We start from the raw sequence: 23,695 nt of genomic DNA on the forward strand, positions 1-23,695 counted from the left end.
TCTTTTTGAGACAGGGTCTCCCTGTAGCTCCAGCTGTCCTGGAACTCACTATGTAGACCAGGCTGGCCTTGGACTCACAGAGATCCACCTGCCTCTGCCTCCCAAGTGCTGGGATTAAAGGCATGGGCCACCACACCTGGCCCCAGAAAAGATTTTTAACTCAAAGGCCAATAGTTGGAGCCAGGTGTGGTGACGTCAGTCAGTCCTTTAGTCCTAGCTAATGCAAAGGCCGAGGCAGAGGGCTTGCTTGAATTTACCAATCCAAGACTTTATAGTGAGAACCTGTCTTTAAAAAAAGAAAAAAAAGTCAAAGCTTAAGAAATTGAGACAACTGAATTCTAAGACCCCACAGCTGATAAAGTAATAGCAATAGAAATAAAATATAGTTAGTAAACCAAATTCTACCAGCCTCTTGGTCAGCATTGAAAACAAGATTAATTAGACTTCCATACTTTTTTAGTGTATTATATATTGATCTGATTTTATAGTTTTGAGGGATTTGGAAGGACAGCTCAGTTGGCAAAGTGTCTGCCAGACAAGCCTGAGGACTTGAGTTAAGACCTCCAGAATCCTCATAGGAAGTCAGGCTCACACCTATAACTTTAGCATTGGAGGGAGAGGGCCGAGGACAGACGGATCACTGAAGCTCATTGACCAGCCAGCCTACCCAAGTTGATGAACTTTAGGTTCAATTAGAGACTGCCACATGCATACACTCACACTAAAACACCACACACACAACACAATACACATACCAAAAAATAAAATAAAATTTTGAATTAATTATCACCTGTTTTTCCCATCCTGAAATGAACTAGTTTGAAAAGCTGGAAACACAAGGTTAGCAAGATCCAGAATGCTAGAAATCAAACAGAGACAAAGAGCTAAAGTGATGGCTACTGATGGATTTCTCAGCCATGGATGAGTTAATTGTGCACTTTCATTCTCCAATACAGGATCTAGTACAAGACCTTTCTCAAATTTATTTGACGAAGGAACTTTTTTTCCTTAGTAAAATTATTAAAATACTGACGTGTCCTGAACACTGTGTAGGAAACGGTGTAGTAGATCTCAGGAGTCCCTGCCAAGGCTCACATTTTACTCTGTAAATCCTAATTATGTTCCTGCTTGCTGAGACTGAGAGTGACAAATCCTTTGCCTCCACTCCCTCAGCACCTGGGGTCCTGCTGAGACCTAGAGGTGGGGGGGTCCTGTTGCCCCCATATGCCTCCCCTTGTGAGGGAAAAGCCAGAAAGTGCAGCTGCTGCCCCAGGCCCCCAAATCCCACTCCCAGCTCTGCAGCTTTGAATTCCCCCTGCGTGTAATTATAAAGTATGTGTTCAGTTATTTACTTTCCCTGTTCCATGCAGAGTGTGTTACTGAATAATACAGTTCACAAGTAAACCCAGCTTTTCTGCTGCAAGGTCTGAATTAAAAAGATTACAACCCTCTATCATTCCAGTTTAAACAGAAACCACTACTTATGTAGCTTTAAAAAAAAGGAAACAATGATTCTCTGTCCTCTCAGAAATGCAAGCAGAATTGTAGAATTAAGACGTTTACATGGATTGTGTTGTTTCTGACGGCCCTAAATTGCCTCATTTAGAAAGGTAGAAAATAAAATGCCTGTTTCTTCCATTTCCAGGAACCGAGTCTGGCAGCTGGTTCACTGTTCTTTTCTTGTATTTGAAGTAAGAAAAATTATAATCAAAGTGGTATCAATTTGCTCTATTTATCTTGGGAATTAACTTTAAAGCTTAATTGTCAGAGACAGTGACCTCTATCCTCAGGAAAATCCTCAGGGAATTAGACAAGCAGGGTACTTGAGGGGAATATCAGTGTCACCCTGTGTTGAACTGGCCTGCACAGAACCTGAAGGAAAACTCTTAGCCCAAGGATGCAGCTGACCCTATAAGCTTCTGTGCTCCATTGCTCAACACTCAGATCAAGTTCCACTTCTAACTCACTGCTTTTGTCTAACCCATGGTTCTGCCACTGAGCTGGTCCCAGAATTGCTTGGGGATGTGTGGGATGTGTCTTGCCATGGGGAAATGAGGAATCATTGAACTAAGCTGAGCTGGGGTCTAACTATTGACCCCATTCAGCTCCTGAGAGACCCCTGAGGATGGATGAATAGCCAGAGGGAGGATGGTAGAAGAAGTTCTGATTGTTTAAGAAGGCCTCTGGGCAGAGTTTTGTCTGGAAACTTCCCTTAATTTGGCAGAATTTGCAACAAATGTTTGGCTGAAACCATATACTATCAAATTAATAGAACAATTGTAGGATAGAGAACAATAAGTCAGAAAGCAAAAATGCAAGCATACAGCTCATAAAGTTTACTCTATGGAAGTAGTACAATGCTGAAAGAGTACACTTTGTACTCAGTGGAATGACCACTCCCATCCCTTACTTCCACCTCCACAAGCTAAGTCCTCGTTCCCCTACCATGCCTGCCCCAGCCCCATCCATCTTACATATATTTAACTTAAAAAAGAAGAAGGGGGAAAGAAAGTTATTTGAGCAAATAATGTCCAGACCTCTACTGTGGTCAGTGGTAAACCCAGATGCTCAGGAGATAAATCACTGCTGTACTGAGGCAACTGAACAGTCACGGGAAGCACTGACTTCACATAACAGCCAATTATAAGTACAAAAACTTAGCTGACTGGCCCCCACCCTACATCGTTGTCTTGTAGGAGAAGAGCCCTGTCAGAGCAGAACCAGAGTGAACTAGACTGCTCCCTGTGTTTTTACCAGTCTCCTTTCCTGGATCTGTCAACCCAAGTTCAGAGCCAGGAAGAGTTATTACATACACTTTCTTTTTTTCTTTAAAAAATGAATGTTGGGGACTGGACAGATGGCTCAGCAGCTAAAAGCTCTTGCAGAGGACCTGTGTTGAGTTCCCAGCACCTACATCAGGTGGCTCACAACTGCCTGTAACTCTAGCTCCCAGGGGATCTGATGCCCTCTTCTGGCCTCTGCAGGCAACTGCACTAACTCGCACATATACTCTGCACAGAGACATAGACATACACACAATTTAAAACAATAAATAAATATAAATAAATAAATAAATTTTGATAGAGCTCATCCATTGATTTGGCCTTGACTCTTCTCTGAGAATGTTGTTCCCTTTGACCAAAGCACAGCTTCTGGAGAGACTTTTGATGGAATGACAATTAGGTGGAGATTTGCTGTTAGCAAATCAGAGCAGTTAGATCAATCAGGCTGGACATCCAATAGAGACACTAAATAAAGCAAACGTTGGATTCTCCTATTGACCTGAATAGGGTTCTGGGGCAGTTCACACCAGTTGGTGCAATAATTAATCCTGACCAGTACAAGAGTTAATTTTGGAGTCATGTAGAGTTTATCGTCTCAAATGGAAGCAAGTGAAAGTCAATAAAAGGGGGAAAAAATAAGAGAAAAAAATATATTGCTAGGAAAACAGCTTTTATGCTTTGGCATCTGAGGAAAGAAAGGTAGCAAGAAACAGGATTTTCTGCCTACTCTTAGTTATTTCTAAACAACATTTTGGATCAACAGTTCTCCAACAACCAGCTTTTAAAGACCTACAGAGGCTAGTCACCTGGGGAGGTCTTATAATGGCTAGAATTCTAAACCTAGCTCGTGAGAAAATTTAGCATAGGGCCAGGGAAACAATGCTCCTCAGGTTTAGTAGATGGATTGAGATCAAACTTCTAAAACATTTGTGCAGAGTAAGCACAGATAAGCAATAGGAAGCTATTATAGATTTTAAAAATATTTTATTTATTATTTTTATTTTATGTGTATGAATGTATTGTCTGCATGTATGTAGTGTACTCATGTCATGCAATGCCTGTGGAGGCCAGAAGAAGGTGTCACATCCCCTGGAACTGGAGTTACAGACAATTGTTATCTGTCATCTGGGTGCTGGGAACTGAACCCAGGTCCTCTGCAAGGGCAGTCAATGCTCTTAACTGCTGAGCCATCTCTCTAGCCCCCATTGTAGATTTTTTAAAATACATCCAAGGAAAACATTTTAAAATGTCTTTAAGGGAGGCTGGAGAGCTGGCTCAGCAGTTAAGAACACTGGTTGTTCTTGTAGAAGACCCAGGTTCGAATCCCAGCACCCACATGGCAGCTAACAACTGTCTGTAACTCCAGTCCCAGGGGATCCAACAGCCTTTTCTAACATGGGTGCACTTACCTACATACAGGAAATACAGGCATATACATAAAATAAAATAATAAATAAAAAAATTTTTAAATGTCTTTAAGGAAATAATCTGACAGTACAGACAATGGCCTGAAGCAGTTCTTCCCAAATTAATCTAAACCCAAATCCTATCTTGCTAAAAATGAATAGTCCCAGTCCGTAGAACTTGTTGCATTTCTACCTAACCCCTAGGTTAGTCCTCCCTCACTCCAAGCTGCACAGAAGACAGCTGAGGCTTGAGTTCTGGTACATAGAAGTTCTTGGTAGAACACAGTACTCCATAGATCAAGTCACATCTTATCCTGGAGCCACATGTCAGCTTCAGTCTAGATGAGGTTGTGAGCCAGAACATAAAGAGCCCTCACCTGAAATGGTAAATCCCACTCAGGGCTAGCTTGAGGAATTCACTTTTTCTTGAGTTTGTGTGGTCATATGTGTATAATGAAAGAACTGCATGACATTGTCACTAAAATAATTTCTCATTCCATGATCTATATCTTCATGGTTCAGCTTGTACAAGAGGGCCAGACCAACCTAGGTGGCCTTTCCTAACTCTGCAGGTTATTAAGTAAAGAATCACCTGTATATCTTAAATATTTTGGTATGCTTGCTATAAAACATACATATCCTTCCTATATATCAATTGTATATATTACTATTTGGACATGTAATTATACCCTAAAAGTTGAAAATACATTTTTATGTGAGGGTTGATAAAAGAAAATGTGATGGTATACAGGCTGAAAAACATTATACTTTATTTTTAAAATATTGTACAGTTCGTGTAAACAAGTCATTGCTTACAGATGTGTGGAAGTCTGCACAAACTCTGCAGATTTGCTAGTTGGAGGGAGTAAAAAAAAAAACCTGGGTTTTAAAAAATTGTTTGGGCTGTATGCTCTTTTCCTTTTTAGAAGGGTGGAGAGCCAAAAGAATTGAATTACAGGGCAGAATATAAAATACCTCCTTTAAGGAAATAAATGTGTAATAGGAACTATCTAGCCAGTTCTCTCAGGCAGGGGAATCCCCCCGGGGCTTGTGTAAATGTCTCTAAGTATGTCCTCAATGTCACTCCAGATGTTTCTGCAGGAAAAAAAAAAAAAAAAAAAAAAAAAAAAAACACGCTCCCCACACACTGGCATCAACGCCCTTGCATGTAACTTTTATAGACATGCTTGTCCCAAGTCAAGCAACAACCTGAAGGGAGACTCCAGGTGAGTCTGGGGAGTGATACACACACACACACACACACACACACACACACACCTTCCACCTGGGAGATCATGTTACCAAGTATTCATCCTTGGCTGGGAAGGGAGAACTGAGCCTTTGAGTATTCACATAGGATAAGGCTCAGATGCTGAGCTAACCCCACAGGCAGAGAGGTCAGGCCAGAACAACTTTAAATGGTAATTAAGTCTCTCTACACTTATCTTTTGAGATTGTCCTTGGTCTCTGGCTGAGCAGGCCTTCCCTGCTGTGTGTGAGGTCTGCTTTGACCTTGCTCCTCTGAGCTGCATTTTTTTTTTTCTTTTTTTGCAGCTTTGGGCAACAGAGATTTTTTTTTTTTTTTAAATTGCTCCTAACTTCTGCAGTTGTCCCTAAAATCTGCTTTACATGGAAGTAGGGCTGGGAAGAATCCAGAAACTTTTCTACTAGTGACATTGTATCCCTCTTTTCACTCCATCTTCCAAGGAAAACATGAAGCACTGCTGCAAAAGACTAAATCACTCAGCCCACCTGACAGCCAGGACATATGTCACAAAGGGAATGGTGCCATGTGGTACAAGTGGCCTTCCCCAAGCATCCACGATGAGATCTTTTCAGCCCAGTTCCTGACACCTCTTCTCTTCAAACCTCACCCACTTTCTTTGACCATAACCACCCCCACACAGTCTAAGCAGAAGGCTGCTACCAGTAGCTACAAGTAAACAAGAGAGGGACAAGTGATGGCAATCTGTTCCAAAACAGAATCCCACAGATACCCACGGAGGCTTAAAACCCATAAGAGAGGCTGGGCATGGTGGCATATGTCTTCAATCCCAGCACTGGGAGGTAGAGGCAGATGCAAAGGCAGAGGCAGGTGAATCTCTGTGAGTTCAAGGCCAGCCTGGTCTACAAAGTGAGTTCCAAGCCAGCCAGAGCTAACAGTGAGAGCCTGTCTCAAAAACAAACAAGCAAACAAACCCTAAGAGTAGCAATCGGGAAAGTGAAAGCAACTCAGAAGCCACAGCTGGGATTATGGTGCCAACACATACTATAGCCTGCCTACATAAAGAACCAAGCAGCAGGCCTAAATATCTTATGGCCAAGACTACTTGTTGTCCCCCAGTGTTACTCTCTTCTTTAATATAGAGGTCTGAATATAGCTGGATACCCAGAGTAAAGACTTCATTTGAAAATCTCCCTTGTGGGCTGGAGAGATGGCTCAGTGGTTAAGAACACTGTTCTTGCAGAAGACCCAGGTTTGAATCCCAGCACCCCTATGGCAGCTAATAACTGTCTGTAACTCCAGTTCCAGGGGATCCGATAGCCTCTCTGTCCTCCGTGGGCATTGCATGATACAGGTGTACTTACCTACATGTAGGCATAACATACATACGCACAAAATAAAAATAATAAATTTTTTACATTTTAAAAAAATGAAAAGAAAATCTCCCTCATAACTGTATATGCCTAGTGATGAGGTTCTGAATTCTTTGGCGCCTCATTAAAGAGAGGGTGCTTGCCCTTCTTTGTGCCTTCCACCCTGATGCTGGACAGAATATAGTCATTTTGGAGTACAAGGTGGACTTTATGTCTTGAAGTTGGTGAAACAATGTAAGAGAAAGAGCCCAAGTCCTGATAATCAAGAAGCCAGTGCCTCACTATCAATTTACTGAGAAAGAAATTGTTTTCTCTGTTATTTAAACTTATGCTATGCTTAGGATTTTCTAACACAGATTTAAATGTATTCAGATACATTTTTTTTTGAGACTGGGTCTCCCTGTAGCCCCAGCTGACCCAGAACTTGCTATGTAGACCAGGGTAGCCTCGATCTCACAGAGATCTGCCTGCCTCTGCCTCTGCCTCCCTAGTGCTGGGATTAAAGGTGTGCACCACCACCATGCCTGGCTACATTTTCTTCTTTACAGACTCAACCACCAATGAAATCCTGAAATTTACATCATTCTTTCATTCTCCCACTCCCTTTCTCTCTCCCTCTCCCAAATAATAGTGTTAACTCTTAAAAAAAATCTATTCATTATAGATTGACAATGTACAGTCTTTAATTGCAATAAAAACAAATGTAAAGTGAAGTGGTGGTGCATGCCTTGAATTCCAGCAGAGGCAGGTGGAACTTTGTGAGTCTGAGGCCAGCCTGGTCTACGTACAAGCTCCACGTCAGAGAGGGCTACATAGTGAGACCCTGTCACAAATAAATAAATAAATAATAAATAAATGGGAAAAAGTACAGTAAAATATAATGTACAACACAGTAGCCCTAATTTCAGTAAACAATGAAATCTAGACATTTTCCTCTTGATAAAAGTCCTTGTCAAAGCAGATGGCTTTTCCTCTAGCACCTGTTGAAGTGACTTTAATTTGTATACTCTTGATACTAGATATTAGGCACGGTTCTATTTCTTCCACTCAGTTTCTTCTCCAAGACTTGCTGGAGTAAGAGGAATAGCTTTGTGCTGACAAGACAAAAACAGTCTATGTTCACAGGTAAAAATTAAACATAACTGCTAAGAGAAGTGATATATCAGGGCTAGCAAGACGGCTCAGTGGGTAAAGCGCTTACCAAGCTAGCCCAAAGACCTGAATTTGACCCCCACAATCCCCATAAAAGTGAAAGGAGAGAAACGACTCCACAAAGCTGTTCTCTGACCTCCACACACATTGGCATGTGTTCACCCACATTCACATACTATATCATACACACATGCATACACACATGCATGTACAATAATAAAGTTCTTAAAAGAATATTGATATAGATATTCTTATTTAACTTCAGAATATCTGTAATTTGCAGATTCAGAAGCTGAGACTTCAACAAGTAACCCGACCTATCCATGTAATAGAGCTACTAACTAGCAACCTTGGATCCAATATTTTGTGATTTACACTGTAGCCTAGTTGTAGACTTATGGGTCTATCTCCCCACTAGACTATAGCTCCTTATTCACAGTTGTACCCCAATACCAACCACGAACCTACAATACTGAATTCTTAATATATACATTTTAAATTAATTAACACATCTAAAATCCCCCCATGCCGTTGCTTCCTTGCTCTGCAAGGGTCCTAGAATCCAATGCTCTTAGTACATTCCAGGTCACTCCCTGATCAAGATAATGTGGTTAAGGGTGAGACAGAGGGGAACAGGACTAATGAGCACACTCATATGACAACACTCATGTTCTCCTTCACACTCTCCAGGGCCTGGGTGGGCCCACCACATAGGGCATTTGGATATGTGCCTTGTGGCTGGGCAACAACTTGCACTGTGTGTACTTTTCCAGGCAAAAGAAAAGGCAATCAAGGTCTAATGCGTGTTAGAAATTCTGTAGCCTGGTATCCTGACATCATAGCATCCACCCAGTCTTATTCCTGGAGGCAAGCCTGCTTGCCAAGCATAGACCTGGGTGTGTGTGGGGACAAAGGACACAGAAAGAGGGTTAGGTAACTGTAAAATGGAATATGTGGTTAACATATGCAGTGTGACCAGGCATGCGTGGAGTAAGAAAGGAGTGGGCCTCTCGGCCTCTTCCTGAGGTATGTTCCCACATCCAGGGAAGTTATCTATGTTTGGGGCTCCAAGGCAATGCAAAACTCACCATTTCTTATAGGACCTGGATTCTCTGAAGGCTGCATCTGAGCTTACCCTGCTCCACAAGAATGGGGCCAGTTTAGCCACCCCCACTTCCTTGACTCCACCTCTAGCAAAGGTGCCAGAGGGAGAAATAGTCCTTTTCTCTCTGGGGCTCGTTATAGTCATAAAGTGAGAACAGACTTGAGTCAAGTGTGGTCACCAATCATATGGACTCTACAGCTAAATTATCACCTGGCCTGATGTGAAATAACATTATTGTAACGCGTTGTCTTCCAGTTAGAAAGCCAAAAGTTAAGTCTGTGCTGGCATTCACTTTTCAATAAATGAGCTGGCTTAAACAATGACTTTCTCTCCTTGACTTGTAAAAATGGCCTAAAAATGTGAGAGAATTCAGTAAATATTTTAAAGATTACTGCTAAGCACAAATACTTAAACAATTTTTTAAAAACCAAAGGGAACCAACCTTAAAAATTCAATTTTCCTTGCCCCCACCCCATCAGGATGAAAGTTCAGCATTTCAAACAGCAACATAATTGCCCAGTACACAGTAAATAATAGACACTCAAACATATTTGTTGAAAGTGAATTGCACGGGCCTTTTAAGTTGGCATCTTACAGACTTTTTGGAGTTTGGCAACTTGGATTGGATTCAAGAATAGTGTATAATCCTCTGGGGGAATATTCACAGGCAAACAGCTACAAGGATATACATTTTCCTTTGTTAAAACTTGTATCTGAGTTCAAATATTGGCCTTGGCATTTCCTAACTAAGTGCTGGCTGCTCTGAATGCTACTATGTCAAACTATTTGCACTGGGAAGCAAAATCCTGTTAAGAGATTTGATCGTTGATTATAAGCAGATTATGCTGCTCCTGACCATTATACATTTTATATTTTGAAAATCCTCATAAGCAAAGGTCATTTTAAAATAGCAATTCTTTGTCAGACTGGAGACTGATGCTTGTGTCCAATTTATGGCTATGGTCAGTGGGAAAATTCGTGCTTCTGTGTTTAGTGACTTCCCTGCGCTGACTTGTTAAAATGGAGGTTTGTTAAAATCTGAAAATAGCTGAAAAAGGCTTCTAGTTAACCTAGATTTTGAGAACTGCTACTGTCTGTGAGGCAAAGGGCTTTCCTACTGCTCTTACCGCCCACACCACCACCACCAACAACAAAAATCCTTGAGGGAAGCAAACGGTCCAGTGGATAGGAGCTCTTTGCTGGCTTTGAACAGAAATGAGAGTCAGAGAGAAAAAGTGAAAACTAAAGGGAAGTTGATGTGGCATAAGAAAATCCAAAAGTGTGAGTTTCATTCTGGGTTTTAGTTACTCCAGCAAAAAATTATTTTATACTCCTGAGAGAAAGGAAAGAACTTAATCTTCTTGGTCCAGAATGAAGACCCTGTGTTGATATATGTGACTTCATAGGTGGGGCAGTTTGGGGCAGCAGGATGAAGGGATGGGAGCTGGTTGGAACAAGTACAAGACAGGGTAGATAAGTAGAATTTGTCTGTCAGTTCCACTGGTCCTGTAAGCACCCTGCTTAGCCTCAGGATAGCGCTGGAGCAGTTCCTGCCTTTGCCCACACTCTATCCTGCCAGTTATGATGTGCCTCACCCCTCTGCCACATACAGCAGCTCAATGCTGAGAGGGCAGGGAGGGCATGGGCAGAGTAGGTCAAGATGTACGTGGAAGGATGCACAGCAGACAGGCAGTATCTCTAAGAGGACATGATAAGAATAATGAGATCATAACATTAGCCTGAATCAAGAGGGTGTGTGAGGGTCTCAAAAGATCAGGAACACAAAACGAGGGACAATGCGCTCCTGCACTTGGTCCTTAATGAGGACATTTCTCGAAGTCAGATCAAATCTAGTATTAGATTATAACAATGAACAACAGCTGGTCATGAAAGAGGAATTTGAAGGTGTCCCTGTAAAACCAGACGATAGAGAGTGAATGAATGAATGAATGAATGAGCAAGCTGCCCTAAGCTGGATGCTGGACATATGTTTTCCCTAGGGAAGAGAGAAGGAACTAGAAGGGAAGGAGGAAGAGAGGGAGAAAAGGAGTCTAAAAGATAAATGGGGGGCTGGAGGGATAGAGCAGCCATTAAAAGCTAAGGCTAACAACCAAAAAATGAAAAATAAATGGGGCTCCCACGATTGCTTCTAAATATCAATTTGATCTAGGTCAATGATTCTCAGACTTTATCATGCCTCAGAATCACCTGGAGGGCTTATTTGAACAGTTTGCTGAGTTTGTTCCCAATTCTGACTCAGTAGGTGGGGCCATACACTTTACTTCTGTAACTGGTTCCAGCCGATGCTAATGGACCACACTGTAAACCACTGCTCTAGACTGTAACTCTGGACGAATCCCTAATCCCTCTGTTGAGAATGTAAACGTCAAGGCCCAGTGTTTTAGAGAACAGAAGTCATGGCAGGAGAGCAGCGTTGCTGAGATGGCCAGGAGCATTGGAGCTCACTGGAAATCCAAGATTTCCGTTAGGTTTTCCCATTGTTAGAGTATTAAGACACACCACAGACAGACAGACAGACAGACAGACACACACACACACACACACACACACACACACACACACACACACACACACACACACATACAGAGTTTTTACAGACTTTTTTGAGGACGATCTTTTCAGAACCTGGCTAGTTATACAAGAGATGCGGTCCAAAGAGCCCTTCTTCTGGGACGTGCCTGGCTCTTGCCCTCCTCTGTCTTCCTAGTCCGGAATCTGTTAGAAAGCACCAAGAATCGGAAGCTGTCCTTGCCCTATGCCCCACCTAGGAGCTAACCTGACTCCTCCTGCGAGGGGAAACGTGGGAGATCCGCTGCTCTGCGGGCACTGGAAGGAGAAAACGCTCCCAGTCCCCATCGAACCCTGGGAACAGTGTGTAGTGCGGGCCTTGAGATGCCGAAACAGACTATAGACTCGTGCCCTGCTTGTGCTGGAGTCCGCCCTGGTTCCGGCCCTGGAGACCAGCCCCGACTCTAAGCAGCAGGAAAGCGCTAGACCGCTGGCAGGTTCCTGGGGCGGCCTCGAGCAGGGTCTGGGTTTGAAAATCCAAATACATTGGGCCTGGGGCCTGGGAAGGGTCTGTCCCCAGGCTTGGACGCAGCTTTCCCTCGACCTTAAGCTGGGCCTCCGCACGCAGCTCGGGTTTCCCGTGGCTGATTGTCGCACAAGCTGGTTGCCAGAAGAGTGCCTGCTACAGACTCGGGTGGAATGAAGCTGACGGGCGAAGACACAAGGAGGGTGCCCTTGGGCCCAACACGCCCTCCTCATATCTCCTTAGTGAGTATGGTCCAGCCTAGGACTCCTGGAGCTGGCCAATCAGGCCTGACTAGGGGTAGCTAGGGAGGGGAACAGAGGCTGGAGTTGGTGCTCAGCCTGCTCCCACGCAAACTCCTGCACCTTGCCACAAGCCCCTACCGGCTCTTGACCTTCAGAACACCACCCGCCCAGGAATCCAGGCCTGACTGACCAGGCTTCAAATGCTTGGTGGTTGGGAGGGGTGAGGGGTAGACTGCTCCCGGGCCAGAGATGCAGAAAGTATGAATTAGAACCCCTCTTGCAACTCTCTGGACCTTGAGCTGCCCAGCACCGCTCAGCCCTGAAAACACCCTGCACTGGAGTGAGGATGAATGTCTTTTCCCCGCCCTTGAGAAATCAGGGCAACCGGGAGGGGCGTCCTGGGTCGGAAAATGAATAGCCTGAGACCACGCACTGACACCCAGGAGTCCACGCCACGAAGTGCTCCGCCTACACCTCCAGGGGGCGCTGCGGCCCTTCCTGCGGGCTGCGGAGCTACAGCTGCGCTTTTCCACCTCGTCCCAGCTGGAGAGCCAGGACAGGGACTCACTTTCAGCTCCTACCTCCACACCGTCAACTCCGAGTCTAATGCAGCAGCCCCCTCTGCGCTCCCCTGGCCTCCACACTACTCTGCGACCGGAGTGCACGCTTTGCTTAAAAGTAGAGCTGAGCTCTCAAAGCCCCTAAGCTCCAACAAAAAAAGAACAGCAAACAGTGCGGGAAGTTCAAATGCAAAAGGTTCCCGCCCGAAGAGGCAGAGGAAGGTTGGGAGCGGGGAAGCGAGTCCTCTGAGCTAGTGGCATCTGGGATCCCAGGAAAAAAAAAGTTTCCATAATTTGATTTTAAAGGGCAGCGCGCAGTCAACTCCAGGGAGTCTGTCTGACACCTGCTGGCTCCACAGACTTCTGGGTGGGCTGCTGCCCCCTCTTCCAGCTACCATTGGTTTCCTCTCTTAGGCCTTCTTCCTTCTTCCTCCAGGGGCATCAACTTGCAGCTGTGGGGGTCCGGGCAACAACTGCTTAGTGCGCCCCAGGTCAGCCTATCAGCCATTTCCCTGCAGGATCCTTGGTGTCGGAAGCCGTGAGGACAGCAGATGACCGGATCCGCGGAAAATGTCCGAGGGGACAGGCAGCTCAGCTCGACCAGGAGGGATCTGGGAGAGTGGGATAGCTCGGCGAAGACTCAGTCCTGGGGGTGCAGCTGGCCTGCTTCAGTCTCTGGGACTCCCTTTCCGGATACCCGGACCCCACAACTCATTAGCGGCCCGGGTGGGCCTGCACCGGGAGATGTTGCGGGTTTAGCTGGCGAGCTGCTAGTGGGCGGGCCCTCTGGATGTGAGAGAGGTAGGTACGGGCCGGGACGTGGGGCTCGCCGGGGTCTACAGGCAAAGTTCCTAGATGGGCGTCCTGGGGGCCTAGGCAAGCCGGCCCTGCGGTGCTCTCCTAGCCTCGCCGCACTCAGCTTCAGGGTCGCTGCTGGCGCCCGGCGCGCACCTGCCCATCCCGGCTGCAGAGCCAGGAAGCTGCCGAGGTGCTTCAGGGCCATGCAGCTTCCCCAAAGGCGGGAGTTCTCGGGATTCTTCTCTACCTTTCAAGCTACTGCGCAGCTCAGGCCGAGTTGGCCCAGAGTGCGTTTTGGAACTTGGGAGGCTGAGATGGGCGAGATAAACACGTTTATAGAAAAACCCTGGCTCAGGAGGTTTGCGGAAAGAGGGCACAGTTCGTGGGAGGTTGGAAATTTTGTCTTCTCTGCGGGAAAAGCAGGCGATTCTGTACCCAACGTACACAAAGGGCGGGAAGGTGCGAAGCCTGCCGCTGGGGAGATGCCTCCAACTTTGGAGAAAAAGAAAAAGGAAGCGTGGGATCAATGTTCAGGTCACCACCCGAAGCATGTATGTCCTGGGGGTGTCTGAATGAAGAGAAAGTTCCCTCCAGATCTCCAAATTGAGAAAAGCTGTGGAAGGAATGAGGCGGTTGAAGAGAGAGGACCACAGGCATCCTGGGCGCTGGACTGAGCGCTAAAATGAAAGCACCCTATGGAACCCACTGAGAAAAACGTTTTTTAAACCCCCGAACTCTTAGGCGTTCTTCACATTTACTCTGAAGGAGCTAAGTCCTGCAGGATATTAAACACGCGGTTCTCTGTTCCAGGCTTACTTTTAAACCCTGGCGAACCTGAGGATTTGCTATTTCTGTATTATGCTTTACCAAGGAAACGAAAATTTATGCCCACCTCGACATAAATAAAATAGAAAGAGTTTTCCCCTGATAACACAGCATCTATAGCGCCTGTCTGTTTCCCCACTCACTGTTTAACCCTGTGACGATTTTTAGCCTTCCATTTACATTTATCCACTTCTCTACACAGTTGAAATTATTTTAGTTTTCCTGAGGAGTCTGATCTAAAAGCATCTTTGGGTGAAACGCGTTTGAACTGTACAGCTTCTTAAAAGATATAGGTTCCTGCGAGCCCCGGTTAAAACAAATTCCCTCGGTGACTCTACTCATCTGAGACCTACAACAGTTCACTTAGCTTTGTTCTGGCTCATCTTTTCTGTGCCGCTCCGTGTCATTCTGTCTCAGAGGAGCTAAAATACCTTCTCATTCATCACACAAAACTAAACCTTTAGAAGAACTCGAAAAATGTAACACTGCACGTCGAATTCGATTGATTTTCCCGGCGAATAAACAATGAACTCAGTTTTTGCTGAGCGTGGAGTTGATGCATGTTTGAAGAAGCTAGAATAGTATTTCCTAAAATTTAAAAATGATTGTTCTTCACCCATTCCAGATGGGCTCTTTATTGTTTGCCAATGGGTTGCAGATGCCCACTCCTTTAACCAAGCTGGTTGAGTGTTTATGAAATGTACATTAGCTGATTAAAGCTTAGATATTGAAAGAAATTTCTGCTGGAACATTCCACATGTCTCTGCAATAATTATGAAATTAGTCAACTGTCACCTCCATAAACAAACTTCGTTTTGAGAACAGCAGAGGAAAACAGACTACATATATAGTCATAATTGACCAAAAGTATGTACAAAACGACTTCACATTGGAGGAAGGGAGATGCACGCTGGAGAACCAAATCTACAGCTGTTTGCTTTTGTCCTTTGAAGCAGATGGTTATAGTAAACGTGTTAAGATGTGGGAATTAAGCCGACCAGCTAACCAAGTAAAAATACAAAATGCAAAAATGCCCTCTGGGGTTTTCTGCAGACTCTTTGAAAAGCAGAGATCCAGTAGTTGAGTGTCTAACAGTACAAGAAAAGTGGCACCAAGAAGAAAAGGGGTGGGCGTTGCCTTGGTGTGTGAATTTTGAATTGAGTCACCTTGGGTTTTGTGTCTCTGTTAACTGGGAAACCTCCCGCAAACCTGCGCCTTTAAGACTCAGTTGCTATCCAAACACAAGTAAACAGAGTGGACCATTAGCAATCTCCCAGCTCGGAGGCGGAGCCAGGGTGCATTGGGCCGCGCGCGTTTGCAAGACGCCCGCGGGGAGGGGAGGCGGGGCCGCTACTAAAACCCTCGACTGGCGGCCCAGGGCAGCCTGGGGAGGGACGCGGGCTGGGACAGAGCTCCTCGTGCGCTCGCTGCTGGAGGGTGATGGCCCTGCTTGGCTGCGGGATCCGACCTCACCGGCAGTCGGCGGCCAGAGGCTCGCCAAGGCACCGGGATCTGGGCGAGCGCTGAGTGCCCATCCCTGAGCACGCTTGGTCTTTACACACAGACCTACCAAAACGAGGATTCGCTCTCGCTTTCGCTCCTTGTGCTCCTCCAGATCATGTCCTCGGCTCCCGGGACTGCGCGCCCAAAAAGAAGTTTGCCCAGCTTGGACCTAATGACCTTTTCAAGCTGTGAGTCCTGCTGTCTGGACCAGGTCTGAACCGCGCTGCCCAGGTAGAACTCTGTGCTGGAGGTGAGTGCTGAGACCCGGCTGTAGCCGCCCCAAGAAAAAAGGGGGTTCAGGGGGCATCTCAAGTTCAGATATTGAGAAAAGAACTCCTGCAGACGCAATCTCCGGCATTGTGTCTCACTTCCTCGGATCCCGGCACAGGACTCCCAGCTCACTAAAAGTTTAACCTACGCTTTCTGCACTGTCCCTTAGTTTTGTTCTGGGAAATTTACACGTTAGGCAAGATTGATATAAGCTGATCGTTGTACATGGTGATTAAACTCCATCACCCCATGCTATTGCTCCCCTGCTCTAGAAAGCGCCGGCCGATCTGTCCAGGGGCAGCCGGGACACAAGGTGTCTCCAAGTCAGCGACTAGAAGGCACATTTCAAAAGGGAGTACTTCAGTCTCATAGGTAATTCTCCAACCTCGTGCTGACCTTTTGGTTTTCCTCCTTCTCCAGTCCTCGCTGAGAGGGCCGAAGGCAAACGCAGCTAAAACGGTTGGGTTCTGGGGAAATAACTAAAATAGGAGTTGCAGTTATAGGAAGACCAGGGAGGGCGAGGTGTTTGCACAGGCAGCAACGCTGATCAACATGTTTCCCTACCTGTTAGAGAACAAAAGAGGATTGGCCTTTTCTGAAGCTACTTTTTCTCTCAACAAACTGCAGTCCGGGGCAGAAAAAGAAAATGAAGCTGGGGGAGCGAGGCAGCAGAGACAAACAGAACCCAGATTAGTCAGAAGGCATCTTAATTTAATTAACTCCTTGGGAAGACAGAGGCGCTTGGAAGGGGCAGGAACTTCTCGGCTGTTTCCCCCCTCGTTTACCTGATCCAATCTGTTTGGCGCCTTCCTCCTCCCCCCCTTCTCCTCCTTCCCCCCCCCCTCCTCCTCCTCCTGTTGCAAATCTCTGCTATAGTTCCCCGGTTTATATATTTTTTTAATGTATTGTGGTTTGAGCTGCAATTCAGTGAGCCTAACCACCCATCAGTCATGTCACCCAGAAATCAATACAGAGTTTAGCAGATGACCCTTAACTATATTATTGTTAGATAATTCAATGTAACAACACGATTACCAATGAGTGGAGACTCCTTATCAAATTACCAGTACCTTGTCTCCCACATGCTTTGTAAGCTTCATGGAACTGAAATTAATATGTACAGCTCTCCCTTGTTGACAGCCAGTGAAGCTAAATTTTACAAAACTTCTAATACGCCTGAAAATTCCTATGAAGACAGATGAAAGAAAAGTAGTCTCAACTCCACTGAACCATTTATGACTTTTGTGGTTTAACTTTCTCTCCTTGCAAAATTAAAGTAACCAATGGTGGGAAACAGTCTGGCAGAGAAATGACAGCACAGGCTCTGCTGTTACTGCCTGAAACCGAGTGTGGGCTCAGCCCCACTCAAAACGAAAGTACTTAAGATCTCTGAATTGACTTAAATTATCATTTGACATAGGTTGCCAGTGACTTAACAGGAGCATGTAAATTTAAAGCCCCTAATTATTTGTGGCCACAGAATTTAGTAAATATTTAGGGGAATTCTATTTGGAAAGGGTTTCAGAAGGCACCAATGGCTTGCTCTTCCTTTGTGAAGTAATTCTTCCCAGCAAATTAAGACAAACATATACTATGAAATAGCACTTTTGGGCCAACATGAATTATAACCATCTAGTTTCTGTACTCTAAACTATTAAGGAAAGAGAGAAGGGAGGTGGTACTCAAGTCTCCCGGCAGAATTAACATTGTAACCTTTATGGCAAAGTTCACTTTGAGTTTTTGGAGTCAAAATCATAAGTGCTGATCTTCCATCAGTCAACATCACCCCAGTCCTGCCCCCTACACAGCCTATGGTGGAAGTTGTGCTTTGCCTCCTGTATTTATTTCTAAGAAATCTAGTCTGGGAATACACCCAAATAATAATTTCAGTTTCCTCTCTATGGAGGAGAGGCTGCTTTTCAACACTAGGGGGGAAATGTTTTGAATCCCTGGAAAATTCTCCTTACCCAAGAAGGAAATAAAGATGAAATTTATTATTTCTTAATTGAAGGGGAAATAATCAGTGATATTAGTAGAATATTTTCTCCCCTAACTCTAGAGGAAAGGGTTTGAGGGTTGTGGTTGAACAAAAGTGAATAGTGATTTGTGGTGGGAAAGTTTATTACTAATGGGAGTTTACAGTTTCGGTTGAATGGCCTGACTGAGACCCTCTGACTGCTCCACACCTCTCATTAACTCCCAGACCGCATACCACCAGGCAGAAGCAGTTCATTAATAAATCTCTTGTCTCTAAGCTGTTCCAAACAGAGGAGGAAGGTGGGGGCCCTCGGAGGCAGCCCATTGTGGCCTGCCAGAGCGCTGTGTCATTAGCGCAGCCCCCAAGCTCTGCCGACTGATATTCCAGGCCCCACTTCACAAAACTCTGAAGAAAAATCGGGTACAGAAAGGAGAGGGTGGGCAGGGAAAGCTGGACAGGCCCTCTCACCTTCTTGCTGGGTCTAAACCCTAGGTGTTGGGTTAGTGGTGCAGATTGACTGGCCTGCTTCCCTCCCAGACAAAGTTCTCAGCTCTAGGTCTTGCACCTGGGAGGCCACCCTCAGAGTGAAGGCCCTGGTCCTCCAAGCTGGCAGGACTTGCTTATAAAAAGTGGGAGATGGTGGGCCCACTGTGAATGCAGGTGAGGGTGCTCCAGGGATTCTGGGCCTGAATTCAGACGGCTGCATTATCACTGTGGGCTCCAAGAGGGCCCAGGCCTCAAGCACCTCCAGGCCGGACGTTAAGACCGATGCGGGGGCCCCAGCAGCTCCTTCTCTTTGCCCCCTCCGCTCCAACTCCCCACCCTGAGAGCTCTCTCCTTTCTTCTGGGCTCTTCTGGGGCCTCCGGGTGTAGGGATTGCTGCTCAGTGCCAGACCAGGAAGCAGCTCTGGCCTCCTGAGAGCTTGGCTCTAGGTCCAGGAAAAGGGGTTCCAGCCGCTGGGACATTCTCCGCCCTCACCCCCAACCAGGCGGGAGTCTAAATGAACCATCTGGAAGGGATCTTGCTAGGGGGTGGGAGGAGAAGCAGCCCCTGGGAAGGAGAAGGGGGTGATTCCAGGCGGAACCCAGCCTGCGAGGTGTCACTTTTCTTTCCTGCGGACCCGTCACTACTGATAAATGGGACTAAGGCAGAGAAAGAAGGAAAACCTCCGAGGTCAGCGTGGGGCGAAATGGAGCTCTCCGAGGGCCCAAGGGCCCAGGAGGACGCGGTGCCCTCTGGCAAGGCCGGAGTGCGTAGGGTAAGCTCAGGAAAGGAGGCCTGTGTGGGGCGCAGTGCGGGGAGCCGCTGCGAGTCGGCAGAGCCAGGCCTTCGGGTTGGGGTCGAACTCACAACCTGCGGTGCCCGGGAAGCCAAGCCGGGAGGCCCTTTGACCACAGGAGTAGGCTCTGGGGCCTGTGGGCCTAGATATCTTGGGTCAAGCTATTGACTGAGCCTCACCTGGAGGATGCGGTGGCTGGGTCACAGGCTGGTGCTGCCGTTTCGGAACCCTCTGCTTGCCTCTATCCGGTGGCGAGTGGGGTATCTGATCTTCCTACCCGTGGCTTCTTACCAGACGGCCACTTGTAGCCAGGCCCAGAGCTGAGTCTCGGTGCAGATTCTCTGTGTAGGCCTTAGGGTGTTGGAGAAGATCAAGCTTAGAAAATGCAATCTAGAGACTGACCACGATAATATTCACAGTGTGTGCGTGTCTCTCTCTCTCCCCCTTGCTATTTTTAGGGCTTTCTCTACGTGCTGTTGTTTCTGGGGTTTTTTTCACTCCCGCCCGCCTCCCAGTCTTGGAAGAAAGGGGCGGCTCCCTACACCCCTCAAGATCCAGAAAGATGGGGAGCAAGGCCCTGCCAGCGCCCATCCCGCTCCACCCATCGCTGCAGCTCACCAATTACTCCTTCCTGCAGGCAGTGAACACCTTTCCCGCCGCAGTGGACCACCTGCAGGGCCTGTATGGTCTCAGCGCTGTGCAGACAATGCACATGAACCACTGGACGCTGGGGTACCCCAACATGCACGAAATCACCCGCTCCACCATCACGGAGATGGCGGCTGCGCAGGGCCTTGTGGACGCGCGCTTCCCCTTCCCGGCTCTGCCCTTCACTACTCACCTGTTCCACCCCAAGCAGGGGGCTATTGCTCACGTCCTCCCAGCCTTACACAAAGACCGGCCCCGTTTTGACTTTGCCAATTTGGCGGTGGCCGCCACGCAAGAGGACCCCCCTAAGATGGGAGACCTGACCAAGCTCAGTCCCGGGCTGGGTAGCCCCATTTCGGGCCTCAGTAAATTGACTCCGGACAGAAAGCCCTCCAGAGGGAGATTGCCGTCTAAAACGAAAAAAGAGTTTATTTGCAAGTTTTGCGGCAGACACTTTACCAAATCCTACAATTTGCTCATCCATGAGAGGACCCACACGGATGAGAGGCCGTACACGTGTGACATCTGCCACAAGGCCTTCCGGAGGCAAGATCACCTGCGGGATCATAGGTGAGGTTGGGAGAGGGGAAAGTGAATTTGCCCATGACAATGTCCTGTCATTCCAACTGAAACTAAAATCCTCTAATGTATACTGTGCCCTCATATCCCTCCCAAGCCAGCTTCCAGGAACCCCCAGCATTTACTTTTTTTTTTCTTTTTTTTTTTTTTTTCCCCTCAGCAGCCCTGGCTGCATTCTTCCGGGATGAGCAGGGAATATCTGGTAGCTTGACCTTGGAGTCACTCTATTTCCTCCGAATCTGTCTCAGTGGCGAGTGGGGGGGGGGGCCGGAATGTGAAAACCTGAAGGGTTCCTGACTCAGTGACTGCTATGGGACCATTTTGGGGGATATCTGAGTTCCCTGGCTCCTCTTTTCACTTCCCCAGTTGCCACAGTCTTACAATTTGTCCTGGAGGGGGTCCTGAGGTCACTGAATTTAGAAACGGCTCCTTCCAATCCCTGTGCCCTGGGTTCGCAAATGACAATTGAAGAAAGACTGTAACTAGTGTTACATCCTGTTAAAACTTCCCAGAAGCGTACCTTCCCCGAAATCTACCTGCGATTTCGGAATTGGGACTTGTATATCAGTATCGGAGGCCGAGACCCGTAAGCAGTTTGCTAAAAGCAGCCCTCTTCAAACCCAACCTAGCCTCCCATTCTGATTTGGCCCATTTAAATCCCAAAGAATCTCGGAGGCCAAGGAGGGCTCTTTCGCACGATTTCGAGCTATGGAATAGCCAGAGAGGGCGATCAAGTGTAGATAAAGCCCGCCAGCCCGTGAATGTTTCAAAGATTCTGTTAGTTGAGGTTAACCATAAACAGAATTACACGGGGGGGGGGGGAGATCCAAAAAACCATAAATAATAGAAATTCTGTTTCTCTTGATCCTTCATGACTTCGTTTGAGTAATTGTGGGAAGAAAATCCTTAACCACAGGGGTGATCCATTTCAATGAAATCTTATATTGATTTTCAGGTATATCCATTCCAAAGAAAAGCCCTTCAAATGTCAGGAGTGTGGGAAAGGATTTTGTCAGTCTAGAACTCTAGCTGTTCACAAAACTTTACATATGCAGGTAAGTTTTTTTTTTTTTACTTTAAAAATGACTGGTACATTTTACATTATTGCTTTACAACAAATGTTCAAGGCAGGACCTGTCTTAAATGGCTCTATTTAGATTAGTTTTCTAGGTGGGGAAAAGCAACATTCTTGGGGTTTTAATATACACAAAATTAATATTATTTAACATAAATTTTTTCTTAAAGACAGGCCACTCTATTTTTAATTAATCCTGTTAGTATTAATTTTTTTTCATCCCATCTGCCCTGTGTTTAAAGCTTCCATGTTTGGGAGGAAATAAAGGTAATTTTGATAATAGAGGCATGGTGAAATCCAGTATGCTCTCTTTCCCAGGGGCCTTGTAGTTTGTAGCTTTCAGAACATTGAGGAATAGTTTAGTTTTCCAGCAAAGAGGAGCCTTATTCCCTGGGAGAATGTCCTTCCTTGAGAGAGGATTAGAGTTGTTCGTTCCCCCCTTTCCTGTCCCGGACGTGTTGATGAAAGCCAAGCGCTGGAAATCACACAGCCCACCGAGGTGGCCGTCGGTCGGCCTTGGTACTTATCAGTGTAATCGGGCCTCTGCGGGTGCCTGCACGTGTGCCTTGGCGATTGGAGATTTAGGAGCACAGATTTGTTCCTGCAAGTCCTCTCTTTTGTTGTCCTGCGCTTGCTCTGTTGTTGTGATACCAATAAGACAGGAACTGTTGAGGAGGGTGCCGTGGTGGTGTGAAGGATTAATCCTTTGCCTTGCTTCACATCTGAACAGGAATCTCCACACAAATGTCCCACATGTGGAAGAACCTTTAATCAGAGAAGTAATCTGAAAACTCACCTTCTCACCCATACAGACATCAAGCCCTACAGCTGCGAGCAGTGCGGCAAAGTGTTCAGGCGAAACTGTGATCTGCGGAGGCACAGCCTGACTCACACCCCGAGGCAGAACTTCTAGCGAAGCCCAGGAGTGTTCCGTGCGGCCACCGCCGCTCCCTCCCCCAGACACCTCTACACGCCTCCCACCCTGAGGGGCCCACCCCACCTTCCAATGACCCCAGCTCTTCCCCGGCTGCAGCCGCACCTGCAGTTCCAGGGAGTTAACTGTTCTTCCGGAGAACTCGAACTATATAGAAAGCCACACACTACCCCCTTCACAGAACATATGCTAGATCCTTGTAGATATACACAGCTCATTTTAGAGCTCTGTACATAATATCGTGGGTCTTTGTCCTGTTGTGTTTGTTTTTGTATCTTGTTGGATGCACCTAGACATGGAAAATGGAAGCCAAATTTATCTTTAAAGACTGTATTTTCAAAATAAAACTCTTTTTCTTGTTCATTTCAACACTGCTTCAGATGAGTCCTGCTCTTCAATTTCTGTTTTCCCTGTGTGTTCTGGAAGAGGGGGCAGCCTCTAAGACTTCAGCCTGGAAGGGTGTTCAGTAGTCTTAGGTTTAAAAAAACAAGACTTCCCCTGAGTCTCAATGAAATTTTAGCCCTTCCCTTTTTGTACATTTTGTGCATTTTGGATGAGATAGTTGTGCTGTCTTGTGCTTTTCAAAGATATTAAAATGAATAATCTTGGGTTTTTTTATCTTAGTCCCATCCCTTATGTATTACTCCTTCAGGTAAGCATACTGTATTAATCATTATTGATAATGTGCCTCCCCTTTGGCTGCTCTTCTTCAAGCTCAGGGTAGGAAGAAACATAAAACTAGGGGTGAGAAGGTAGCTTCTTACACCACTTCATGTTCTGAAAGTCCTTGACCTGTTGTCAAAGTTTATGATGGGCAACTTCTACCATTAGACTTTGAACACTGTGATTTCTTACTATAAACAAAGACTTTATCCTGCCTTCAGGGGACAAGTCTAAAATCCTC

At 46.2% G+C, this 23,695-nt stretch overlaps 1 protein-coding gene and 1 long non-coding RNA gene across 8 annotated transcripts in view; one reads left to right on the top strand and one right to left on the bottom strand.

The window, feature by feature from the left end:
• LOC115070084 overlaps nucleotides 1–20,005 on the bottom strand; it is a 68,583-nt gene extending 48,578 nt beyond the window's left edge. The window contains exon 1 of the long non-coding RNA XR_003849284.1: nucleotides 19,735–20,005. This is a non-coding gene — a long non-coding RNA (uncharacterized LOC115070084). The remainder of the gene's footprint in view (nucleotides 1–19,734) is intronic.
• Osr2 (odd-skipped related transciption factor 2) lies at nucleotides 15,867–23,160 on the top strand. 7 transcript variants are annotated; one of them, XM_029562755.1, is made up of 5 exons: nucleotides 15,903–16,277; nucleotides 16,570–16,669; nucleotides 20,014–20,773; nucleotides 21,738–21,837; nucleotides 22,588–23,160. In XM_029562755.1, exons 3-5 carry the CDS (start codon nucleotides 20,118–20,120, stop codon nucleotides 22,768–22,770), a joined length of 939 nt encoding a protein of 312 aa, XP_029418615.1. In that variant the 5' UTR covers nucleotides 15,903–16,277; nucleotides 16,570–16,669; nucleotides 20,014–20,117; the 3' UTR covers nucleotides 22,771–23,160. The 7 variants fall into 7 exon arrangements, with proteins under 7 accessions (XP_008829769.1, XP_029418615.1, XP_008829768.1 ...); XM_008831547.1 differs by lacking the exon at nucleotides 16,570–16,669 and having other exon boundaries at nucleotides 15,867–16,277; nucleotides 22,670–23,160; XM_008831546.3 differs by lacking the exon at nucleotides 16,570–16,669.
• The last annotated feature ends 535 nt before the right edge of the window (nucleotides 23,161–23,695 follow it).

The sequence above is a fragment of the Nannospalax galili genome, unplaced genomic scaffold (assembly GCF_000622305.1).
Source record: "Nannospalax galili isolate Female #2095 unplaced genomic scaffold, S.galili_v1.0 scaffold334, whole genome shotgun sequence".
NCBI lineage: Eukaryota > Metazoa > Chordata > Mammalia > Rodentia > Spalacidae > Nannospalax > Nannospalax galili.

Bases quoted from the DNA above. Each gene is read 5' to 3' on its own strand.
- Osr2 (XM_029562752.1), top strand. From the start codon at position 19,277: ATGAACCATCTGGAAGGGATCTTGCTAGGGGGTGGGAGGAGAAGCAGC. The intron at 19,535-20,192 runs GTAAGCTCAGGA...TCCTTCCTGCAG, and splicing joins GCAAGGCCGGAGTGCGTAGG to GCAGTGAACACCTTTCCCGC. The intron at 21,838-22,587 runs GTAAGTTTTTTT...ACATCTGAACAG, and splicing joins ACAAAACTTTACATATGCAG to GAATCTCCACACAAATGTCC.